Source organism: Panthera pardus, unplaced genomic scaffold, assembly GCF_024362965.1.
Source record: "Panthera pardus isolate Hobbes unplaced genomic scaffold, ASM2436296v1 HiC_scaffold_20, whole genome shotgun sequence".
Classification (NCBI taxonomy): Eukaryota; Metazoa; Chordata; class Mammalia; order Carnivora; family Felidae; genus Panthera; species Panthera pardus.
Genome location: NW_026526766.1, coordinates 56567574 through 56587899, shown reverse-complemented (window position 1 = coordinate 56587899; position 20326 = coordinate 56567574). Strand labels below are relative to the sequence as shown.

General features: G+C 48.5%; 2 protein-coding genes and 1 long non-coding RNA gene across 6 annotated transcripts; 2 read left to right on the top strand and 1 right to left on the bottom strand.

The window, feature by feature from the left end:
• Positions 1–869: 869 nt before the first annotated feature.
• On the top strand, positions 870–10344 carry PIGO (phosphatidylinositol glycan anchor biosynthesis class O). 3 transcript variants are annotated; one of them, XM_053908070.1, is made up of 11 exons: positions 870–984; positions 1733–2272; positions 2898–3041; positions 3228–3351; positions 3671–3830; positions 4037–4216; positions 4477–6004; positions 6614–6820; positions 7038–7252; positions 7880–7950; positions 8103–10344. In XM_053908070.1, the coding sequence occupies exons 2-11, from the start codon at positions 1735–1737 to the stop codon at positions 8230–8232; spliced, it is 3297 nt and encodes a 1098-aa protein (XP_053764045.1). In that variant the 5' UTR covers positions 870–984; positions 1733–1734; the 3' UTR covers positions 8233–10344. The 3 variants fall into 3 exon arrangements, with proteins under 3 accessions (XP_053764045.1, XP_053764044.1, XP_053764043.1); XM_053908069.1 differs by having other exon boundaries at positions 957–1196; XM_053908068.1 differs by having other exon boundaries at positions 957–2272.
• LOC128778609 (uncharacterized) lies at positions 5882–6720 on the bottom strand. Its single transcript, XR_008424244.1, has 2 exons — positions 6624–6720; positions 5882–6085 (listed from the first exon to the last, which is right to left on the bottom strand). It is a non-coding gene; the product is annotated as an uncharacterized LOC128778609 (long non-coding RNA).
• A 1589-nt stretch (positions 10345–11933) lies between the features above and the next one.
• Positions 11934–19475, top strand: FANCG (FA complementation group G). Of its 2 annotated transcripts, none has more exons than XR_008424243.1 (14): positions 11934–14153; positions 14359–14449; positions 14839–14970; positions 15203–15405; positions 15863–15998; positions 16162–16292; positions 16391–16537; positions 16662–16813; positions 17200–17266; positions 17528–17817; positions 17969–18015; positions 18209–18364; positions 18851–18942; positions 19096–19210. XR_008424243.1 is itself a non-coding variant. In XM_019454613.2 (14 exons), the coding sequence occupies exons 1-14, from the start codon at positions 13953–13955 to the stop codon at positions 19202–19204; spliced, it is 1986 nt and encodes a 661-aa protein (XP_019310158.1). In that variant the 5' UTR covers positions 11934–13952; the 3' UTR covers positions 19205–19475. The 2 variants fall into 2 exon arrangements, 1 of the variants encoding a protein (XP_019310158.1); XM_019454613.2 differs by having other exon boundaries at positions 18819–18942; positions 19096–19475.
• Positions 19476–20326: the final 851 nt, after the last annotated feature.

The following is a 20326-nucleotide window of genomic DNA, read 5'->3' as shown; positions in this document are numbered from 1 at the left end:
CTAGTGATGTTGAGCATCTTTTTCTGTGCTAATTGGTCATTGTGTATTTTCTTTGGAGAAATGTCTATTCAGATCCATTTTTTTTCTTTAAGTAGGATACATGTGGAGCCCAACACAGAGTTTGAACTCAGAACCCTGAGATCGAGAACTAAGCTGAGATCAAGAGTTGGACACTTAACCAACTGAGCCACCCAGGCACCCCTATCCTTTTCCCATTTTAAAATTTTATTTTTATTTACTTACTTACTTTTTAAAATGTTTATTCATTTATTTGGGGGGGGGGAGAGAATAGGGGAGGGGCAGAGAGACAATCCCAAGCAGGCTCTGCACTGCCAGCACAGAGCTCAATGCAGGACTAGATCCCATGAACCAGTAGACCAGGACCCCAGCCAAAACCAAGAGTCAGATGCTCAACTGACTGAGCCACCCAGGCACCCCTTATTTTTATTTTTTTAAAGTAGGCTCTATGCCCAACGTGGGGCTTGAACTCATGACCCCAAGATGAAGAGTTGCATGCTCTACCAACTGAGCCAGCCAGATGCCCCTACCTTTGCTCATTTTTAAATTGGATTATCTTTTGGATTATTGAGTTGGAAGATCCAGTGAAAGACATGAAGAAGAGGAATAATAAAACCTATCGGTGTCAGCTAAGCAAGTAGAAAATAAATATTATTTATCCCTATTTTACAGATGAGGTAATGCCTAATAATGCCAGTGAGTGGCAGAGCTAGGATTCAAGCTAAGTTTGATTCCAAAAGGCCAGCTCTTAACCTTAACCAAGAATGACCAGTGGTTCACTGAGTTGTAGCTTTGTTCCTTGCCCCTAATTCCCCTAAACTACAGACCTGCGTTCCTTTAGGAACCTCCTCGGAGGCGCCAGCAGATGGCGATGGGGCCCCTGTGGGCCGCTCTGTCCGGCCCGCGTCTGTCTATGGTACCACCAGTGCGCAGGCGTAGCCTCTGCGCTTCCGGGCGCCTTTCAAGGTGAGCCAGGGTCTCCGAGAACCTACTCCCTACTCCTCAATCCCTTTTCCCGAATCAAACCATCCCCCGCAGCTCGCAGCCGGCTAAGTACCGGAGCCAGGGTGCCCAGGAGATGGCCAGGTAGCCACCAGAGGAGGCAGAGCTGTTCTGACGTGTGGGTCCCGGCGAGGCCCACCGGCCGTAGACCCCGCGACTCTGCTTTGCTGCGCGGGGTAGGTCGTGACTCTGGTTGGTCTCCTGGCGATCCTGGCCTTCCAGAAGCGGAGCGTGACTCCTCCCCTTGGTCCTCTTGGTCTCCACCAGGCGGCGCCGTCATTCCGGCCCAGGTTCCCCTGCGCTGCGAGCCCTGGGCACCCCAAGGGTGTTGAGATTGGCAAGGAGAGAGGCGGAGAAATGAGCTGTCAGAGAGCAGTGTACCACTTGAAATAAGTTTCCCTCGTGGACTGTGCTTTTCATCATTAGAATCTCCTGGAGTACATGTGCAAATCCCTATGCTCCACCCCGAAAGATCCCGATTCAGTAGATCTGGGGTGGGGCCTGGAAATCAGCATTTTAAACGGCTGCTCCAGGTTGATGCCTGTAATCTGCGGACCTCACCTTCAGAAACACCGGTGTAACTGGTGGAGAGGAACATTGCATTGGGTTGGCTATGGGGCTGTTTATCTTCTGGAAGGCTTCCAAGAGGAAGTGATTCTAGCTTGGCTTTGTATTGAGGGACCAGAATATCCATTGGTTCTTTACCCCACAGTGATGAACTCCCTGCCCGCTACCAGCAGGATGCAGAAGATCTCAGTGCTGCTCTTCCTGGCCTGGGTCGGCTTCCTCTTCTACGCTGGCATTGCCCTCTTCACCAGTGGTTTCCTGCTCACCCGTTTGGAGCTCACCAACCATAGCAGCTGCCAAGAGCCCCCAGGCCCTGGGTCCCTGCCATGGGGAAGCCAAGGGAAACCCGGGGCCTGCTGGATGCCTTCTCGATTCTCTCGGCTTGTGTTGGTGCTAATAGATGCTCTGCGATTTGACTTTGCCCAGCCCCAGCACTCACATGGGCCTGGGGAACCTCCTGTCTCTCTGCCCTTCCTGGGTAAACTGGACTATTTGCAGAGGATCCTGGAGATTCAGCCCCACCATGCCAGGCTCTACCAGTCTAAGGCTGATCCCCCCACCACCACCATGCAGCGCCTCAAGGCCCTCACCACTGGCTCACTGCCTACCTTTATTGATGCTGGCAGTAACTTTGCCAGCTATGCCATAGTGGAAGACAATCTCATTAAGCAGCTTGCCAGTGCAGGTTAGTTTGGGCCTCTTTAGAGTCCAAGAGTACCTTAGCAGATTTTGTCTTTAGAAGTCAGAGAACCAGAACTTTGGGTGTCCAGCTGCTTGCTAGACTATGCTGTGGGAGGACAGGGGAAGAGAAAGAGACCAGGGCCCTGCATGCAGCAAGTAGGGGTCTGGGCTTTGTCCTTCTGGAGTTTCTAGTCTGCATGGAATGTTGGTTTTATTTAGGGGGAGCTCTCAGTAAGGGGCAGTGGAGAGATGAGGAGAAGATGTGAATCCTGTTATTCTCACAAGTGAGAAAGCAGAGTCAGTCCATGCCCTGTCCACTCACTGATTTGGAAAATGTAACATATACCCAGGAAAGACAGATCAGCAAAGATAGCCAAGAATTGGGAATTAGCAGAGCCTTTTGTAGAAACAAGAAGTGAAAAGTCTTGTTATTGGGGAAAGTATGGTTAACAGGGAAAGCTTCTTGGCAGAAAATCTTAGGCCTTGAAAGATAAAGAGTTGTTGGATGAAATTGCTGTCCCTTCGAGTGCATGGTTGAGATTTCTGACGAGTCTTTAAAGGTCCCCGTCTTCTTTTTACCCCTGCCTTGACTCCTGCTCAGGCTGTGACCCACTCTCATGTCCCTGCAGGAAGGCGTGTGGTCTTCATGGGAGATGATACCTGGAAAGATCTTTTTCCTGGAGTTTTCTCTCAAGCTTTCTTCTTCCCATCTTTCAATGTGAGAGACCTGCACACAGTGGACAATGGCATCCTGGAACACCTCTACCCAACCAGTGAGCATTGGGCCAGAGGCAGGTCTGACTAAGATTAGGAGCTGGGGAGGGTTGCTTCAGGTCACAAATTCTGACCCTCCCATGGGTGCAGTGGCCTGGGCTTACGTCCCTTGATAGATTGTCAAAAGCTGGCTGGGGTTGAGGAGTGGCCTTAGTCCCCTGTGCTCAGTGTTCTTCCTTTCACAGTGGACAGTAGTGAATGGGATATGCTGATTGCTCACTTCCTGGGTGTGGATCACTGTGGCCACAAGCATGGCCCTCACCACCCTGAAATGGCCAAGAAACTTAGCCAAATGGACCAGGTGATCCAGTGAGTGTGGGTTATTGGCTGGGGGAGTGGGTTTGTGTCTGAGAATCTCAGGATATATTGGCCCAAGAGAAAAAGTCTTTATCTTGGAGCCTCTTTCCTTGCTGAATTCTGTCTTTTCTAGGCCTTTCTTTTGAAGCTAGGAGCCTCATTCATCTTGAGTGACTCAGCATGTGGCTTTGGGCAGTAGGGTTGTGAATGAAGAGGTATCTCTTTGCCAAATGTCTAAGCCCTCCTGTTGGAAGTTATGGCTGGGGGTAAATGGGTCTCCAAGGAAAATCTTCATCCATTCCTACCCCCTGACATATTTCTTGGCCTTCAGGGGACTTGTGGATCGTCTGGAGAATGACACACTGCTGGTGGTGATTGGGGACCATGGAATGACCATGACTGGGGACCACGGAGGGGATAGTGAGCTGGAGATCTCAGCTGCACTTTTTCTGTACAGTCCCACAGCTCTCTTTCCCAGTGCCCTACCACAGGTGAGGTCTGGGGTGTGCTTTGTCGGATCTCCTGGTATTCATCCTCATCAAGATCACAGCATTCTTGTGGATCCCTCCACTTTAGATCCCCAAATTCTTTACCCTGGGCATTCCCCATCCATTTCCTACCTAGGTCCCTGTCTTCCATTCGAAATCCCGATCTCAGCTTTGTGGTGAACCCATTGGCCCCTCTCCTTTTCCTTTAGGAGCCGGAGATAGTTCCTCAAATCAACCTTGTACCTACGCTGGCCCTGCTGCTGGGCCTGCCCATTCCATTTGGGAACATCGGGGAGGTAATGGTTGAGCTGTTCTCAGTGGTTGAAGACCCCCAGCCTCACTCCTCTGCTCTGGCCCAAGCCTCAGCTCTTCATCTCAATGCCCAGCAGGTAGGTGATGGGTTGGGTTTCCAGGTGATAGAGCTAGGGTGGGCATGGGAGAAGCATAATGATCACTTCATTGTCCTTTGTTCATTTTTAATCCCACTGTCCATAGCCATGTCCTCCTTCATTATCCCTCACTTCCCCCCTGTCTTGGACAGAGTTTGGGTCCCTGTTTTCCAGATACCTGCTTTGGTAACACTAACCCTTGCCTCTGTCCCGGTTTATGTCTTTGATGTGTTCCCTTGGCCTCTGACCATTTTTGCCAGGTATCCCGATTTCTTCACACCTACTCAGCTGCTGCTCAGGACCTTCAAATTAAGGAGCTTCATCGACTGCAGAACCTCTTCTCCAAGGCCTCTGCTGACTACCAGCGGCTTCTGCAAAGCCCCCAGGGGGCTGAGGCAGCACTACAGACTGTGATTACTGAGCTGCAGCAGTTCCTGCGGGGAGTTCGGGCCATGTGCATTGAGTCTTGGGCTCGTTTCTCTTTGGTTCGCATGGCAGGGGGTGCTGCTCTCATGGCTGCTGCCTGTTTTCTTTGCTTGCTGGTATCCCAGTGGGTAACATCCCCAGGCTTCTACTTCTGCCCCCTCCTCCTAACACCCATGGCCTATGGTCTGGCTGGTGCCATAGTGTGTGCTGGACTCCTGACAGCTACCGGACTGAAGCCGGATCCAGTGGTCCTAGGGGCCATGGCTGCAGTGGGCTCACTCCTGCCTTTTTTGTGGAAAGCGTGGGCTGGCTGGGGGTCCAAGAGGCCCCCGGCAGCCCTAATGCCCATCCCTGGGCCTGTTCTGTTATTCCTGCTCATTCGTTTTGCTGCTTTCTTCTCTGACAGTTTTGTTGTAGCTGAGGCCAGGGCCACCCCCTTCCTTTTGGGCTCATTCATCTTGCTCCTGGTTGCCCAACTTCACTGGGAGGGCAAGCTGCTGCCACCTAAGCTTCTCACAATACCCCGCTTTTGCCTTTCGGCCTCAACAGGCCCGCCACGGCACAATGGCACACATGCCCTCGGACTTGGAGTTGGGTTGCTTTTATGTATAAGGCTAGCTGGACTTTTTCATCGGTGCCCTGAAGAGACACCTGCTTGCCATTCCTCTCCCTGGCTGAGTCCCTTGGCATCCATGGTGGGTGGTCGAGCCAAGAATTTGTGGTATGGAGCTTGTGTGGGGGCTTTGGTAGCCCTGTTAGTTGCTGTACGCCTGTGGCTTCGCCGCTATAGTAACCTCAAGAGCCCTGAGCCCTCTGTGCTCTTTGTGCGCTGGGGGCTGCCCTTAATGGTACTAGGCACTGCCGCTTACTGGGCATTGGCATCAGGAGCAGATGAAGCACCCCCACGTCTCCGGGCCCTGGTTGCTGGAGCATCAGTTGTGCTGCCCAGGGCTGTGGCAGGATTGGCTGCTTCAGGGCTCATGCTGCTGCTCTGGAGGCCTGTGACAGTGCTAGTGAAGGCTACAACAGGTGCTCCAAGGACCAGGACTGTCCTCACTCCCTTCTCAGGCCCCCCAACTTCTCGCGCTGACCTGGATTATGTGGTTCCTCAAATCTACCGACATATGCAGGAGGAGTTCCGGGGCCGTCTAGAGAGGACCAAATCCCAGGGCCCCTTGACTGTGGCAGCTTATCAGTTGGGGAGTGTCTACTCAGCTGCTATGGTCACAGCTCTCACCCTTTTGGCCTTCCCACTTCTGCTTTTGCATGCAGAACGCATTAGCCTTGTGTTCCTGCTTCTGTTTCTGCAGAGCTTCCTTCTCCTGCATCTGCTTGCTGCTGGGATATCCATCACCACCCCTGGTAAATACATTTCTCAGCCCTGGTTCATCCAAGGACAGTAGTGATGTGACTTCGGCCCCTCTTGTTTTCAGGGAGGTGTTGCTCCTCAGATTCTTCACACGGTTGGGAGGGTTCTCCAGATGTCCTCTTATCTGCTGTAGCCAAGCTAATTGATCCCTCCCACTGGCTCTCAAGGCCAGCAAGGTTCATGGAGGAGACAGACAGGAGTACTCCAAGACTCATTTCTTTTTTTTTTTTTTTTTCCCAAGACTCATTTCTTATGGAAATGCTGCATCTTCATGAGTGCATTTCCTGATTTTCCAGTGATGGGAGTGGTGAATTATGAGTATGTGATGTCAACAGTGAGCTGTGCATATATGAGAGAGAGAAAGATAGATCATAGTTGAAATGTTCAGATTTAGAGTAACGGGGACTTAGTGCCACAGAGGGAATTAGAATAACAGAGTGTTGAATGTAAAGAGGTTGGATGATTGGCATGTGCAAGTGTGTGTGTCTGTGTGTGTGTGTGTGTGTATAGCACTGAAGTAGTAGGAGTATATGATCATGAGGCAGTAGGCTATGGATTAGAGAATGGGATGTGACTGTGAAAAGGTATATCTCTTCCCCCAGGTCCTTTTACTGTGCCATGGCAGGCAGTTTCTGCCTGGGCCCTCATGGCCACACAGACGTTCTACTCCACGGGCCACCAGCCTGTCTTTCCAGCCATTCATTGGCACGCAGCCTTCGTGGGATTCCCAGAGGGTCATGGTTCCTCCACCTGGCTGCCTGCTCTGCTGGTGGGAGCCAACACCTTTGCCTCCCATCTCCTCTTTGCAGGTAACTCCTCATTCCTCTCTTGCTTCCCTTATTTACTCTGAATTTGTGGAAAGAAAAGAAAGTCCTGGATTTGAGTGGGGAGATGTGATTTTGTTGGATCTTTGGCACCCCTTGGCCAATGGTAATTGGAGCCTCAGTCAACTAGGGTGGTTGGGGGCCAGGGTGGCCTGGTCCCTGGGTCCTCCATTGATTCTAGTCCTGCCTTCCTCTGAGGCAGTAGGTTGCCCATTGCTTCTGCTCTGGCCCTTCCTATGTGAGAGTCAAGGACCCCGGAAGAAGTGGCAGCCCGTAGGGAATGAAACTGAATCCAGAGTCAAGCCTGAGGAGGAGGAGGAGCCACTGATGGAGATGCGGCTCCGGGATGCGCCTCATCACTTCAATGCAGCACTGCTGCAGCTGGGCCTCAAGTACTTCTTTGTCCTTGGTATTCAGGTAGGTACAGGGAGAGATCACAGGGTTAGTGACCTTTTCTCATGTGTGTACATCACATTCTTTTTTTCATACTTTACCAAAACCCTAGGAGACAGCCTTGACTGAAGTACAGTTAAGAAAAATAGTTGCCCAAGGCCAGTGGCCTCAAGTGGTTATATTGAGACTTAGACCTGAGTCTCCTTAGTCCTAGTCATGGATTGTTTCCTCTCTACAAGCTAGATCTGGACTCTGCTGGTTGCATTTGGGGATTCCTCCATTAGTGGACAGACTGGAAAAACTGAGGTGATGGCCAGGATTCTTTCCCAGGCTGTGGTCATGGATCTTCTTTCCCTTCAGAGGCAGAAGGTGTGACTCTGACATTTTCCTCCACCCTGGAAGGCAGAGCCTGAGTATAAGCACAGATGGATAGTGCTTGCTCAAGGTCACACAGTGAGTCATGGTGAGGCCAGGAAAAGAATTAGGTCTCCCAATTCCTCATCTAGGGTTTTTTTTTCACTGACATGCGCTAGTTTCCTACTCCTCCCATTCTTCATAGGGGCCTATAGCACTTCGGCCTATAGCACTTCTCCCTTTGACCTGCTTCTTCTCCCCTTCCCAAATAACTTGACCTTTCGTATCCTTTCTTAGATTCTGGCCTGTGCCTTGGCAGCCTCCATCCTCCGCAGGCATCTCATGGTCTGGAAGGTGTTTGCTCCCAAGTGAGTGGATTTGCTTGAAAAGTATTGGCATTGGGGTGGGTAAGCTTGGATGAAAGAATGAACATCAGGGCGGGCAGGTTTTGTCTCATCAGGGAAAAGGCCTCCAGATCTACTTTCAGTGTCCCCTGAGAATTCTCCACATTTCTTTGCAGGTTCATTTTTGAGGCTGTGGGCTTCATTGTGAGCAGCGTGGGACTTTTCCTGGGCATAGCTTTGGTGATGCGAGTGGATGGTGCTGTGAGCTCCTGGTTCAGGCAGCTAGTTCTGGCCCAACAGAGGTAGCCTAGGCTGCAAGTGCTGGCTTTGTGGCCACAGGGAGAGCTGAAGAACAATCTCGCCTGGCCTATACAGGTGCTGGATCATCTGCAAGAGAGGCTTAGCCACACTTCTTACCACCATGCAGCCAGGAGCTACTGACATCTGGGACTTCGTTATTTTATAATTCAAAATCATAGTGGGGCATGGTCCCTAACTGCTGCTTTGAATGCATCTAAGGGACTGGAGGGTGGTCTCCAAAGTAGAATAAAATAATAATGTAAATATGTGTGTCTGAGAGGTGGGGGAGTCCCCACTGTCCTACAGGGACTAGGAAGAGGGTCACTCTCCCCTCCTATGAGGCACAGATGGCATCAGCCATCTTGTGCAGACCTGGCTACACCTGAAAACTTTTGGGAAGTGGTTGGAGTTGTCTGAATTCACTTCTACTTCTTCCCAAATCACTCCTGTTATCCCACCGGCTTTTTTTTTTTTTTCATGTAACATGTTTTATTAAATTCTTCTGCTAATACCAGAGATGGCTGAAAAGCACAGGCAACATGGAGTACACAAACCCACTGTCTAAAGCCCCAAACAGTGTTGCATTCCCTCCTCTGTTGTGTTCTTTCGCGCTAGAACACCCTTTGCCCTTTGCTTCTGTGGAGGCCAGGAGGCCACCCTAGTTTTCCAACCTTTGCTGCCATTTATCAGACCTAATTGCCCATCTTACATAGCATTCCATCTTGTCCTATTGATTATTCCTGACTTGGAGCCAAAACTATATAAATTTAATGCATGTCTCTTATGTTCTTCATCCACCTCACTACTATGTAAGATTGAAGTACTGGTGGCAAATTCTCATGGAAATGTCCATCAAAGGAGGGGGAGGGGAAGACCCTGAGGAGAAGGGTCAGGACTGGGATTTGATGCTTGATAATGCCCAGGACAAGTGATGGTGAAGTAAAGGCATTCACCACTGTGGCAGCTAAAGGAAGAGTTGGAGTTATTGTGGCTAATAGTCTCTAATGCTACAGAGATCAAACAAAGATAAGTTCATACTGTTTCAGGCAGTTAGAGGATAGGACATTGGTAACCCTGGCAGGAATAGATTTAATAATGTAAGAGAAGTTAGGCCCCAGCTAAAACTGTAAGATGAATTAGAAAAAGATCCCTTCCCTTTCCTTAATCTGGGGGACACTATTCCCAAGCATCATTTAATAAGCAGACAATGCCTCTGTGAGAAGAAAAGACCCTTTCCCATCCCTAGCACCCATGGGAAGGATTTCAGAGCCTAGTCCCTCATCTTGTCTTAGTCAGGTTCCCCCCAATCCCGTTCCTTTTTTGCAGAGAGCCTCCTTCCCTGGAGCCTAAGGAAAATCTTTTCTTAGTACCATTGGCTATTTCCTCTTCTGATCTAACTACAAGATCCTTTTAAAGGTCTGTTAAAAATTCTTGGGGCACCTGAGTGGCTTAGTTGAACATCTGACTCTTGATTTCTGCTCAGGTCATGATCCCAGGGTTGTGGTATCGAGCCCCATGAGCACCCCTGCTTAACATTCTCTTCCCCCTCTGCCCTTCTCCCCTGCTTGTGCGCTCTCTCTCTCTCTCAAGAAAAAAAAAAATCTCATTTCTGCTTCTCACTTGACATCAAAGACCCCATTACACACTAACTTATTGTTTGTTGTGTTGTTTTGTTTTGTTCTGAGAGAGAGTGTATGTGTGAACTGGGGAGGGGCAGAGGGAGAGGGAGAGAGAATATTAAGCAGGATCCATGTTCAGCTCTGAGCTCTTTGCAGGGCTCTATCCCATCACCCTGGGATCATGACCTGAGCCAAAATTGAGAGTTGGATGCTTAACTAACTGAAGCACCCAGGCGCCCAACTTTTTTGTTTTGTTTTGTTTTAGAGAGCTTTATTGAGGTACAATTTACCATAAAATCCAGCCATTTAAAGTGCACAATTTTGGGTGCCTGGATGGCTCGGTCAGTTAAGCATCTGACTCAATTTCGGCTCAGGTCATGATCTCACAGTTGTGAGATCGAGCCCAGTGTTGGGCTCAGCGCCGGGCATGGAGTTTGCCTAAGATTCATTCTCTCCCTCTCCCTCTGCCTTTCCACCACGCACCCTCTCTCTCTCTCTCTCTCTCTCTCTCTCTCAAAAAAAAAAAAAAATAGTGCACAATTCAATAATTGTATATTCACAGAATTGTGCAACCATCATCACAGTTAATTTTAGAATGTTTTCATCACCCCAAAAAGAAACTCCATACTCTTTCCTATTACCCTCCAAACCTCCCTACATCCATCCCTAACCCGAGGCAACCACTAATCTGCCTTCTGACTATATTCGCCTATTTTGGACATTTCATATAAATGGAATGTTATAATATGTGGCCTTTTCTGGCTTTTACTCAGCCTAATGTTTTCAAGGTTCATCCACGTTGCAGTACATATGAGTATTTCATTTCTTTCTTATGGCCAAATGATGTTCCATTGTATGGATATATCAATTTTGTTTATTCATTCATCCATTGATGGACATTTGGGTTCTTTGCACCTTTTGGTTATTATGAATAATGCTGCTATGACCATCCATATACAAGTTTTGTTTGGACATAAGTTTTCATTTCTTTTTCACTTATACCTAGTGGTATATTGTGGAATTGCTAGGTCCTATTGTAAATCCGTGTTTAACGTTTTGAAGAACTGCCAGTTTGTTTTCCAAGGCCACTGCACCATTTAATATTCCCATTACTAGTGTGTATGAGGGTACCAATTTCTTCACATTCATGCCTTTACTTACTATTAACTATTTATTATTTAACCATCCTATCAGGTGTGAAACGGAAAAATTGTGTTTTTGGTTTGCATGTCCTTGATGACTAGTGATATTGAGCATTTTTCTTATGCTTATTGGAGAACTGTCCATTCAGGACCTTTCTCTGTTTATTAATTGGGTCTTATTTTTACTTTTGAGTTATAACGTTGTTTATATATTCTAGATAGAAATCCCTTGTCAGATATATGATCTGCAAATATTTATCCTTTTGTGGATTGTCTTTTTTTTTTTTAAAAGCAGGCACCACACCCAAGGTGGGGCTTGAACTCATGACCCTGAGATCAAGAGTTATATGCTCTACCAAGTGAGGCAGCCACCCCAGGCATTTCATTTTCTTGATAGCATTCTTTGAGGCACAAACTTTTTAAATTTCGATGAAGTCCAATTCATCCTATTTTTCTTTTGTTGCTTGTGCTTTTTGGCTTCAAATGTAAAAAATCTTATCTAGTGCCACGATTCAGTTATAGAAATTTTTATCACTCTCACAAAGTCCCTATACTTTCTTTACAATGAATTCCCAAATTCACCCTAGGCCAATGATATGTTTTAGTTTTTCTAAATTTGCCTTTTATGGACATTTCATACAAATGGAATCATCAAATATGTGGTCTTTTGGTCTGGTTTCTTTGACTTAGAATATTTTTGAGGTTCATCCATGTTGATGCATGTATCAGTTTTTGCCCCTTTTTATTGCTGAGTCATATTCCGTTGTATGGCTATGATCAGCCAATGGACATTTGGATTGTTTTTAGTTTTATTTAGCTATTATGAATATTTTTGTAGCTGCTTTGAGTATTTGCATACCAGTCTTGGTGTAGACATAAGTTGTTGGGTTTTTTTGTTTTTTGAGAGATAGAGGGCGCAAGTGAGCAGGGGCGGGGGGGGGGGGGGGGGAGAGAGAGAGAGAGAGAGAGAGAGAGAGAGAGAGAGAGAGAGAGAGAAATTGGGCTAACCCGAACTGGGGCTCAAGCTTACCAGATGCAGGACTCGAACTCACAAACAGTGAGATCATGACCTGAGCCAAAGTCAGATGCTTAACTGACTGAGCCACCCAGGAGCCCTTGTTTTTCTTTCTTGAGAGGATTCCTTGGAGTGGAATTGCTGTATGATTTACTTTTTTAGAAATTGCCAAACTGTTTTCTAAGGTATCTATAATGTTTTATATTCCCACTAAGTATGAAGGTTTTAGTTTCTCCACATCCTCACCAACATTTGGTATTATCTGTTTTGTTTTGTTTTGGTGGTGGTGTTTCGTTTTGTTTTGTTTTTTAAGTAGGTTCCACACCCAATGTGGGGCTGGAACTAAGACCTTGAGATCAAGAGTTGCATGCTGTACTGACTCTGCCAGCCAGGCACTTTTGGTATTCTCTGTTTTTGTTTTTGTTTTTTTGTTTTGTTTTATTTTAGTTTGGTAATAGTTTATTTTATTTTTGAGAGAGATAGAGTGTGAGCGGGAGAAGGGCAGAGAGAGACACACAGAATCCGAAGCCAGCTCCAGGCTCTGAGCTGTCAGCACAGAGCCAGATGCAGGACTCGAACCCACGAACTGTGAGATCATGACCTGAGTGCCCCTGTGTTTTATTATTGTAACTATGAGTGTACGTGTATAATGGTGTCTCAGGATTTTAATTTGCATTTCCTTGATAGCTAATGATGTTGATCATCTTTTTACGTGCTGCTTAGCCATTCATGTATTTTTTTTTTTTTTGGTAAAATGTCTATTCATATTTTTCTGTCTTAAAATGGTTTAAATTATTTTTATTTTTGAGCTTTGAGAGTTATGTATTGTGGATAGAGATCTGCTATGTGTATGCTCTGCAAATAATTTCTCCACTTTATGATTTTTCTTTGAATTTTCTTGATGGTGCCTTTTTGTAGCACAAGTTTTGTTTTTGTTTTTAAGTTTATTTCTTTTGAGAAAGAGGTGCGTGGGCTGGGAGGGGCAGAGAGAGAGATAATCCAAAGCAGGCTCTGCACCAGTAGCCCAGAGCCCTACCCAGGGCTCCACTTCACCAACCTGAGATCATGACCTGAGCTGAAACTAAGAGTCTGATGTTTAACCACTGAAATACCCAGGCGCCCCAGAGGTGTTTGTTTTTGTTTTGCCCTCAGAGTTTTTAATGTTAATAAAGTTCAACTTATCCATATTGAGTTGATTTTATCTCTGGTAAGGGTCACAGTTTTGTTTTTATATATGGATATCCAAGTCTCCTGGGTCCATTTGTTGAAAGATTCAGAGGTACCTTTGAGCAGTGTGTCCTGCTCAAGCCTAGGGCTTCCATGGCCAGCAGTCAGACTGCACGAGGTTGAGCAGAATGTGATAGCGTGTTAGTGCTCTGTGGTGAGCAAAGAAAGGAAGGGTTGTTGACCAAAAGCCTTGGTCTCCTTTCAGTTGCTTTTGGAAATAACTTTGCGCCATGGCTGGCATTTTTGTGGCTGCTTTCGGCCGTACTACGCTTCCCAGCATGCACTGCTCGGGCCTCCTTTGTGCGGGGCGGCGCCAAGCCAGACCGACCTAGGAGTTTGGCTGCGAGGGAAGGGCTGAGCCACGGGTTTTGGTACCGAGATCGATTTCTCAGGGTTTTGGCCTTCCTGAGAGACTAGCAAGCTGAACCTTAAGAAGTACTACCTCTCCACTCAGACACACTCCCATCCTCTGACCCGCCTTAGCCTCCCTCTTGGTTTGGGCCCTGACTCGTTTCTTCTTCGAGTTTCCCGCGGGGACTAACCCTTGAAGACGACCAACCGCAGCCGAGATTTTGACGGCCTGGCCAACCAGAGACAAGGTGGAAGAGGCGGGGGTGGGAGCCGGCACAGCGTCCGGGAGAGAGTTTTTCCGTTTCCATTTTTCGCGTAGGGGGTGAGCCGCCCCTCCTGGGGCCCTAAGGGGAGCAAGGGAGTCACGGGGGGATGCAGAAGCGCACGGACCTTTCCTCGCTCGGGTGGGGACCTCGGCGAGGCCGGGCTTACCTTTCAGCAGCACCCTCCAGGGGTCTGGGCCCAGCCTCTGCAACCTTGTCGCACCAGACCCCTCTGGGCTCCTCAGGACTACACGCCAGCTGCCTAGACCTGTGGAGGGAAAAGAATGACCAGCTAGTTCGACAGGCCAAGGTAACGTGGTTGCTGGGACCCTTGCTTTGCAGCCCCAAAATATCAGAAGGAGGGTTTCCCGTGGATTTACCCCAGCTGACGGGAGGTATTGAGTTTGACCTTCCCCCAGGAGCCAGAAATGACTGGAGAAAGACATCCTTTGCCATTGTTGCAACGGGAGAAATAAGGATTGATCCTCAGTGATACCCCATTCCACATTTCGTAGGTGGCTCAGGACTCGCGTCAGTTTCTGAGAGGACAGCAGCTGGCCCAAGATGTGCTGGAAGGATTCAGGGGACTCCTGCATAGCCTGCAGGGTAAGCAGGATCCTCCTCAGGACGGTCAGTTATCCTTCTCCACAGCCAGAGACCAGTTCTGCATTTCTGGGATTGAGAAAATTACTCAGGGGGCAGGGAATCCTGTTTAAGGCACAGACAAGACTGAAATGGAATTCTCTTTGGTACAGATGAATCTCTGAGCCCTGCCATGCCCCCTCCCTCACTTCCCCTCACTCCCCAGCATTTGAAGAAATGGTCTCCAGGATGGTCCAATCTGAAGAACTTTCTGCCCTTTCCAAATTCTGTACAAAGGGTGATTCTTTATTGAGGCCATTTTGGTTGGGGTGATGTGATCTTTGGGTTTGGATCTTATCTGGGAAATCTTTCCTGGGAAAGTGGTCAGTGAGATCAGCATGTGTTTGCTTCAGGTCTCCCTGCAGCTGTTCCTGTTCTCCCCTTGGAATTGACTGTTACCTGCAATTTCATTACCATGAAGGCAAGCCTGGCCCAGGGTTTCACTGAAAACCAAGCACAGGATATCCAACAGAGCCTGGAGAGAGGTGAGGGCTAGAGATTGCTTTCCATATCCCTGCCAGCCTGTTTGGGTTTAAGTCCTTGCAAAGGGGATGAGAGGAGCAATAAAATCTGTTACCGCCAGGGAGAGAGATGCCCTTTTCTTATCCACCAGGTGCTCCTTAGCCCAGGAGCACCTTTGTGACCTTTGGGCTCCTGCAGAAAAAGGAAACCAGAGATGAAGTCCCAACCTCAGCTGTATGTGTGTATCTTCTACAGTGCTGGAGACCCAGAAGCAGCTTGGGCCCAGACTGGAATGTGGGCTCAGGGGGCTGTGGGACTCTGTTCTCCATTATTCCTCTGTTCTGCTGGAGCTACTCCCTGCCCTTCACCACCTGGCTGGCCTGCAGGCTGCCCTGTGGCTAAGTACTGACTGTCTTGGGGACCTGACCTTGCTGCTGCAGACCTTGAATGGTAACCAGGTAATGTGGGAAGTAACCTGTATCTAAGGGCCTCTTCCCTTCTTTCACCCCTCTCAGCTGCAGTAGCATCATTTTGTGCTGGGAAGTTCTGCTGGGTTGGTGGTCAGAAGACCTGGGTTCTCTCCAGGACTCTTGATGACCTTATTTTGCTTGGTCTCTCATTGGGGGGATTCTCTTGAGTGGTTTTTAAAATAGCTTAATGATCTTGGATAGGGTTAGGGCTTTTATGATCTTGCTGAAGTGTCCTCATGGGCTTATACTGAAGGAGAAGGTGCACTAGACCAGATCATCTGTGCCCCAAGTTTTTCTTCCTCCCTTTATCCTTGCTGTCTCTCTCTTAGAGTTGAGGGAATAGGAATCAGGAGGACCCTTGATTTCAAGGTCCAGCCAGGATAGACTGAGATAGGAGAAGAGGTGGTTATAGGCTTGGAGCTTCTGATCATCCTTCTTTCCTCAGAGTGAGGCCTCTGAGGATCTGCTGCACCTTCTGAAAACTTGGAGCCCCCCAGCTGAGGAGTCAGATGCTCCATTGACCTTGCAGGATGCCCGGGGCTTAAGGGATGTCCTTCTTACAGCTTCTGCCTATCGCCAAGGTCAGCTAGCAATCTGACTCATCCCTTCCTCCCCACTCCCTGTCTTGAGGAGTCCTTTGGCTCATACCTTCCTTGTCATGTCCCATTTAGCTCTGTGCTCTTGTTCCCTGTCATGCCCCTTGCCCTATAGGCTTCTTTAAGTTTACACCCTGATTGCCCTCAGGCCTCCAGGAGTTGATCACAGGAAGCCTGCCCAAGGCATTGAGCAGCCTGCAAGAAGCAGCCTCAGGTCTGTGTCCACGGCCTGTGTTGGTCCAGGTGTACACAGTCCTGGGGACCTGTCTTCGTAAAATGGTACAGACAGTCTTAGGGTGGGTTGGGAAACCATGGGTGTTATGAATAGCTTTCTGCTTTGTGAGGTAGCTAAGGCTTGTGTTCTCTCACCCCTCTAGGGCAATCCACAAAGAGCTCTGCTGTACTTGGTTGCGGCCCTGAAAGGGGGATCACCCTGGGGTCCTCCGCTTCTGGAGGCTTCCAGGCTATATCAGCAACTGGGGAACACAGCAGCAGAGCTGGAGAGTCTGGAGCTGTTGGTTGATGTAAGGAACTGAAGATATGGGGATGGCTGAGGTGCTTGTATTAGGGAGAATAATCAAGTTGTAAATAGAAGGAAATATGGCTCCCAAAGATTATAGATATACTTTTTCTTTGTGTTCCTTTTAGGCCTTGAGTGTCACTCACAGTCCTGAAGCCCCCCAGCTTCTTATTGAAGTAGAGTTACTGCTTCCCCAACCTAACCCAGCCTCACCCCTTCACTGTGGCACACAGAGCCAGGCCAAGTACCTGCTAGCAAGCCGATGCCTACAGATAGGAAGGTGAGGTTCCACTGCCTTGATCATCTGAGTTCTTCCCATTTCTGATACCTTCCCTGGGATGTGACTCTGCTTCTGTTCTTTCGTATGGACAGTATGGACAAGTCAGTGGTAGGACATAGGTTCCCACTCTTCAGTCTCCTGCCTTGCTGATGGACCTGAACTTAGGACTCTTCACCCAGACACTAACTCCTATATCTTGAAAACTCTGAAATCTCCTCCCAGATCCATTCTGTAAGGAGGGTAGATCCATAGTGAGCTAGGATTGGAGTTCCAAGACCCCACTTTTCCTACTCCCCAGGGCCCTTGAGCATCCCTTTGTTAGCTATGAGCCTTTGGAGGGCCCTGCTAATGGCCTAATATGAAGTTCATGGGCTATGACTTCTTAGGGCAGAGGACGCTGCAGAGCATTACTTGGACCTGCTGGCTCTGTTGCTGGATGACTCTGAGCCAAAGGTGGGTATGTCTTCAAGGTTCTCTACAATAGGGTGGGAGGGTTGGAGTCTAACTTTGGAGTAGAGCAGGACTACTGTTTTCTCTTTTTTCTTCTGCTGTTCTGTCTGTCCAAGCTGCAAGGCCAAACTAGGAAGGTTCTCAGAATAAGTGGTCCAGGGTAGCAAGCAATGGGTGGTCTCCATGTAGTACCAGAGCCTGGTGAAGAGGTTGGGGATGGTGGCCAATGTCTCTTCAAGACACTGCATCCTCCTTCCACCCCAGTTCTCCCCACCCCCATCCCGTCCAGGGCCCTGCATGCCTGAGGTGTTCTTGGAGGCAGCAGCAGCACTGATCCAGGCAGGCCGAGCACAGGATGCCTTGACTGTATGTGAGGAGCTGCTCAGCCGCATGTCGTCTCTGCTTCCCAAGATGCCCCAGCTGTGGGAAGATGCCAGAAAAGGAACCAAGGAGTCACCACACTGTCTATCCTGGGTCTCTGCCACCTACCTGCTTCAGGGTCGAGCCTGGGTGCAGCTGGGGGCCCAAAAAGAAGCAATTAGTGAATTTAGCCGGTGAGCCCAGGAAGCCAACCAGGATCCTAGGGGAAGTGTGGAGGGATAATTTGCTGATTGGGACCTGAGTTGGTAAGCTCCATACTTACCTACTCATCCCAGAGTTATTGAGGTCGACTCCTCTTCATCCCTGTTCTTTGTCCCACTTCAGGTGCCTTGAGCTGCTCTTCCAAGCCACACCTAAGGACAAAGAACAAGGTGATCTAGACTCTCGGTTTTCCTCTTCCCTCTTGGAAGTGGGGGTGGTGAATGTGTTGCCTCTCCATGCGTCCTAGCCTACTATGAGGCTTAAAAGAAAGGAACTGCAGATACAAGAAGAGAAAGAGGAGTACTTGGGGTTTTGGTGACTGTGTAGCAGGGACACTCTTTTGACTTTGGGGATGGTCCCCAGGTCCTGCTTCCAGCTGTGAGCAGGGGTGTATGTCAGATGTGGCACTGCAACAGCTTCGGGTAGCCGCCCTGATTAGTCGTGGACTGCAATGGGTGGCCAGTGACCAAGATACTAAAGCCCTACAGGACTTCCTCCTCAGTGTGCAGATGTGCCCAGGTATGTATATTTGCATGACATCAGTTATGCCCAGATGCACAAGGACAGAGAGGCCCATGGGGGAGGTACTTGGGGATTAGTGGAAGAGTGATGTTCCCAGATAGAAGGGGATGAATGAGGTTGTACTGTATATACCTAGGGATATACCAGGTTTGAGAACACATGCAAGTGTATATGGAGGCCTCTCAGGAGTTTCTCAGTCTTCCCAGTGTCCTCAGACAAAAAGACCAGAACCGTGCTGGGCATATGTTAGGGGGAAGCAGGGTCAGCTGAGCCCTTTGTCCTGGGCAGCTGTACCCAGGGATAGGAATGGTTGGGAATGAACTACTCTTGGTTCCATGTGTGAATGTAGACAAGATACTTTCTTGCTCTAGACTTCAGTTTCTTCTTTTATAAAATGATGCTTAAGGCTGTGTCAAATTCTAAGACTCCCTACTCTGGGGTGGGGCTATAGGTAATCGAGATGCTTCCTTTCACCTGCTTCAGACTCTGAGGAGGATGGATCGGAGGGATGAGGCCATTGCTCTCTGGTGGAGCCTGGAGGCCCAAGCTAAGTTGCCACAGGAGAATGCTGCATGGTGAGGCTGAGGCCTGTGGACTTGGGGCCAAGGGCATTTGGCATTCTGGAGTACTTGAGTCTATGGAGGGTGGTGGTGAATGAAAGGGAGGGAATGGCTGTCCAATTTTCTGCCTATCCTTTACCCTTAGACATCACTCTTTTTGCTCTCCAGGTCTCTCCCCCTGTTCCTAGAAACCTATTTGAGTTGGATTCGTTCCCCTGACCGTGAAACCCTTCTTGAGGAGTTTCAGACATCTCTGCTGGAACCTTGTGACCTGTAGCTGCCATGTTTTTAAAAGCCTGAACTGGGGCCCATTTCTCCATGGGGAGGGCTTTCTGCTTTACCAATTTTGGGGAATATGGGTGAAACTAATCATTCCGATATAAATCTGGCACTGAAGAGGTTGGTAGTAGTCTCGCCAAATTTGGCCTAGTTACTGCCATTCTGGTTTCAGAAGAAACCCTCCATGCCACCAAAAAGGCAATGACTTTGCTTATGATGCCTTTTTTCCTGTTTCTCCTTTTCTTTTGTTGAGTAAAATCTCATATTTATCTCTTGTTTGCCTGCTACATCTACTTGAGTGGGAAGACGCAGAGCTATCTGATTCAGTTGAGTGCTGGTTGTCTAAGATACCCTCTCCCAACATCGTCTACCTTATGAGGTTGAGTTCTTGGTGGAAGAAAGGGCTACAGGAATCCTTGCAGTGGCTTTGGTTCTTTCTGTTGCCTAAAAGCCACAGAGTCCCAAAGCCCAGGATCTGTGCAAGGTGACAGAATGAGTGGAGCTGGGTCTGGAAGGTGGTCTGGGTAGGCCTCTCGGGACAAGGGCAGGTATTTGAGTCTTAGAGGGGAGGGACAAGCATACCTCTGAGTCTGAGTGACTCCTCACTCCAACCCCAAATTCTAGAAATTTTGGATTTGACTAAGTCAACCATGTCTGTGTGGATATGGGGTGGAGGATTAATTAAATCAGCATGCTACCAAAGCTGATTATTTTATTATTTTTTTTAAAGTAGGCTCCACACCCAAAGTGGGGCTCAAACTCACCACTTGGAGATCAAGAGTCCCGTGTTCTACCAACTGATCCAGCCAGGTGCACACACCCCTCCTTTTTTCCCCAAAGCTGCTTATCGAATTTAGTCAGGTCTAGCTTGCATTTGGGGCCCAAGAACTTCAAGTCTCATAATGCAATTTTCTTGCTGCTTTGGGTTCTATTGAATCTACTGTGTGTTCTGCGGTTGAAGAACTGTAAAGCCTATAGGACTAGGGTTACCAGAGGGTGCCAAGACAATACAGTGGAGTGGATTAAGAGCTGAGGTGCTATTCAGACGGTTCAGAGTAGGGGTGGCTGGAACCAGCATTTTGAAGGAGGAAGGTGGGGGGTTAGGGTGGATCCTTAGATT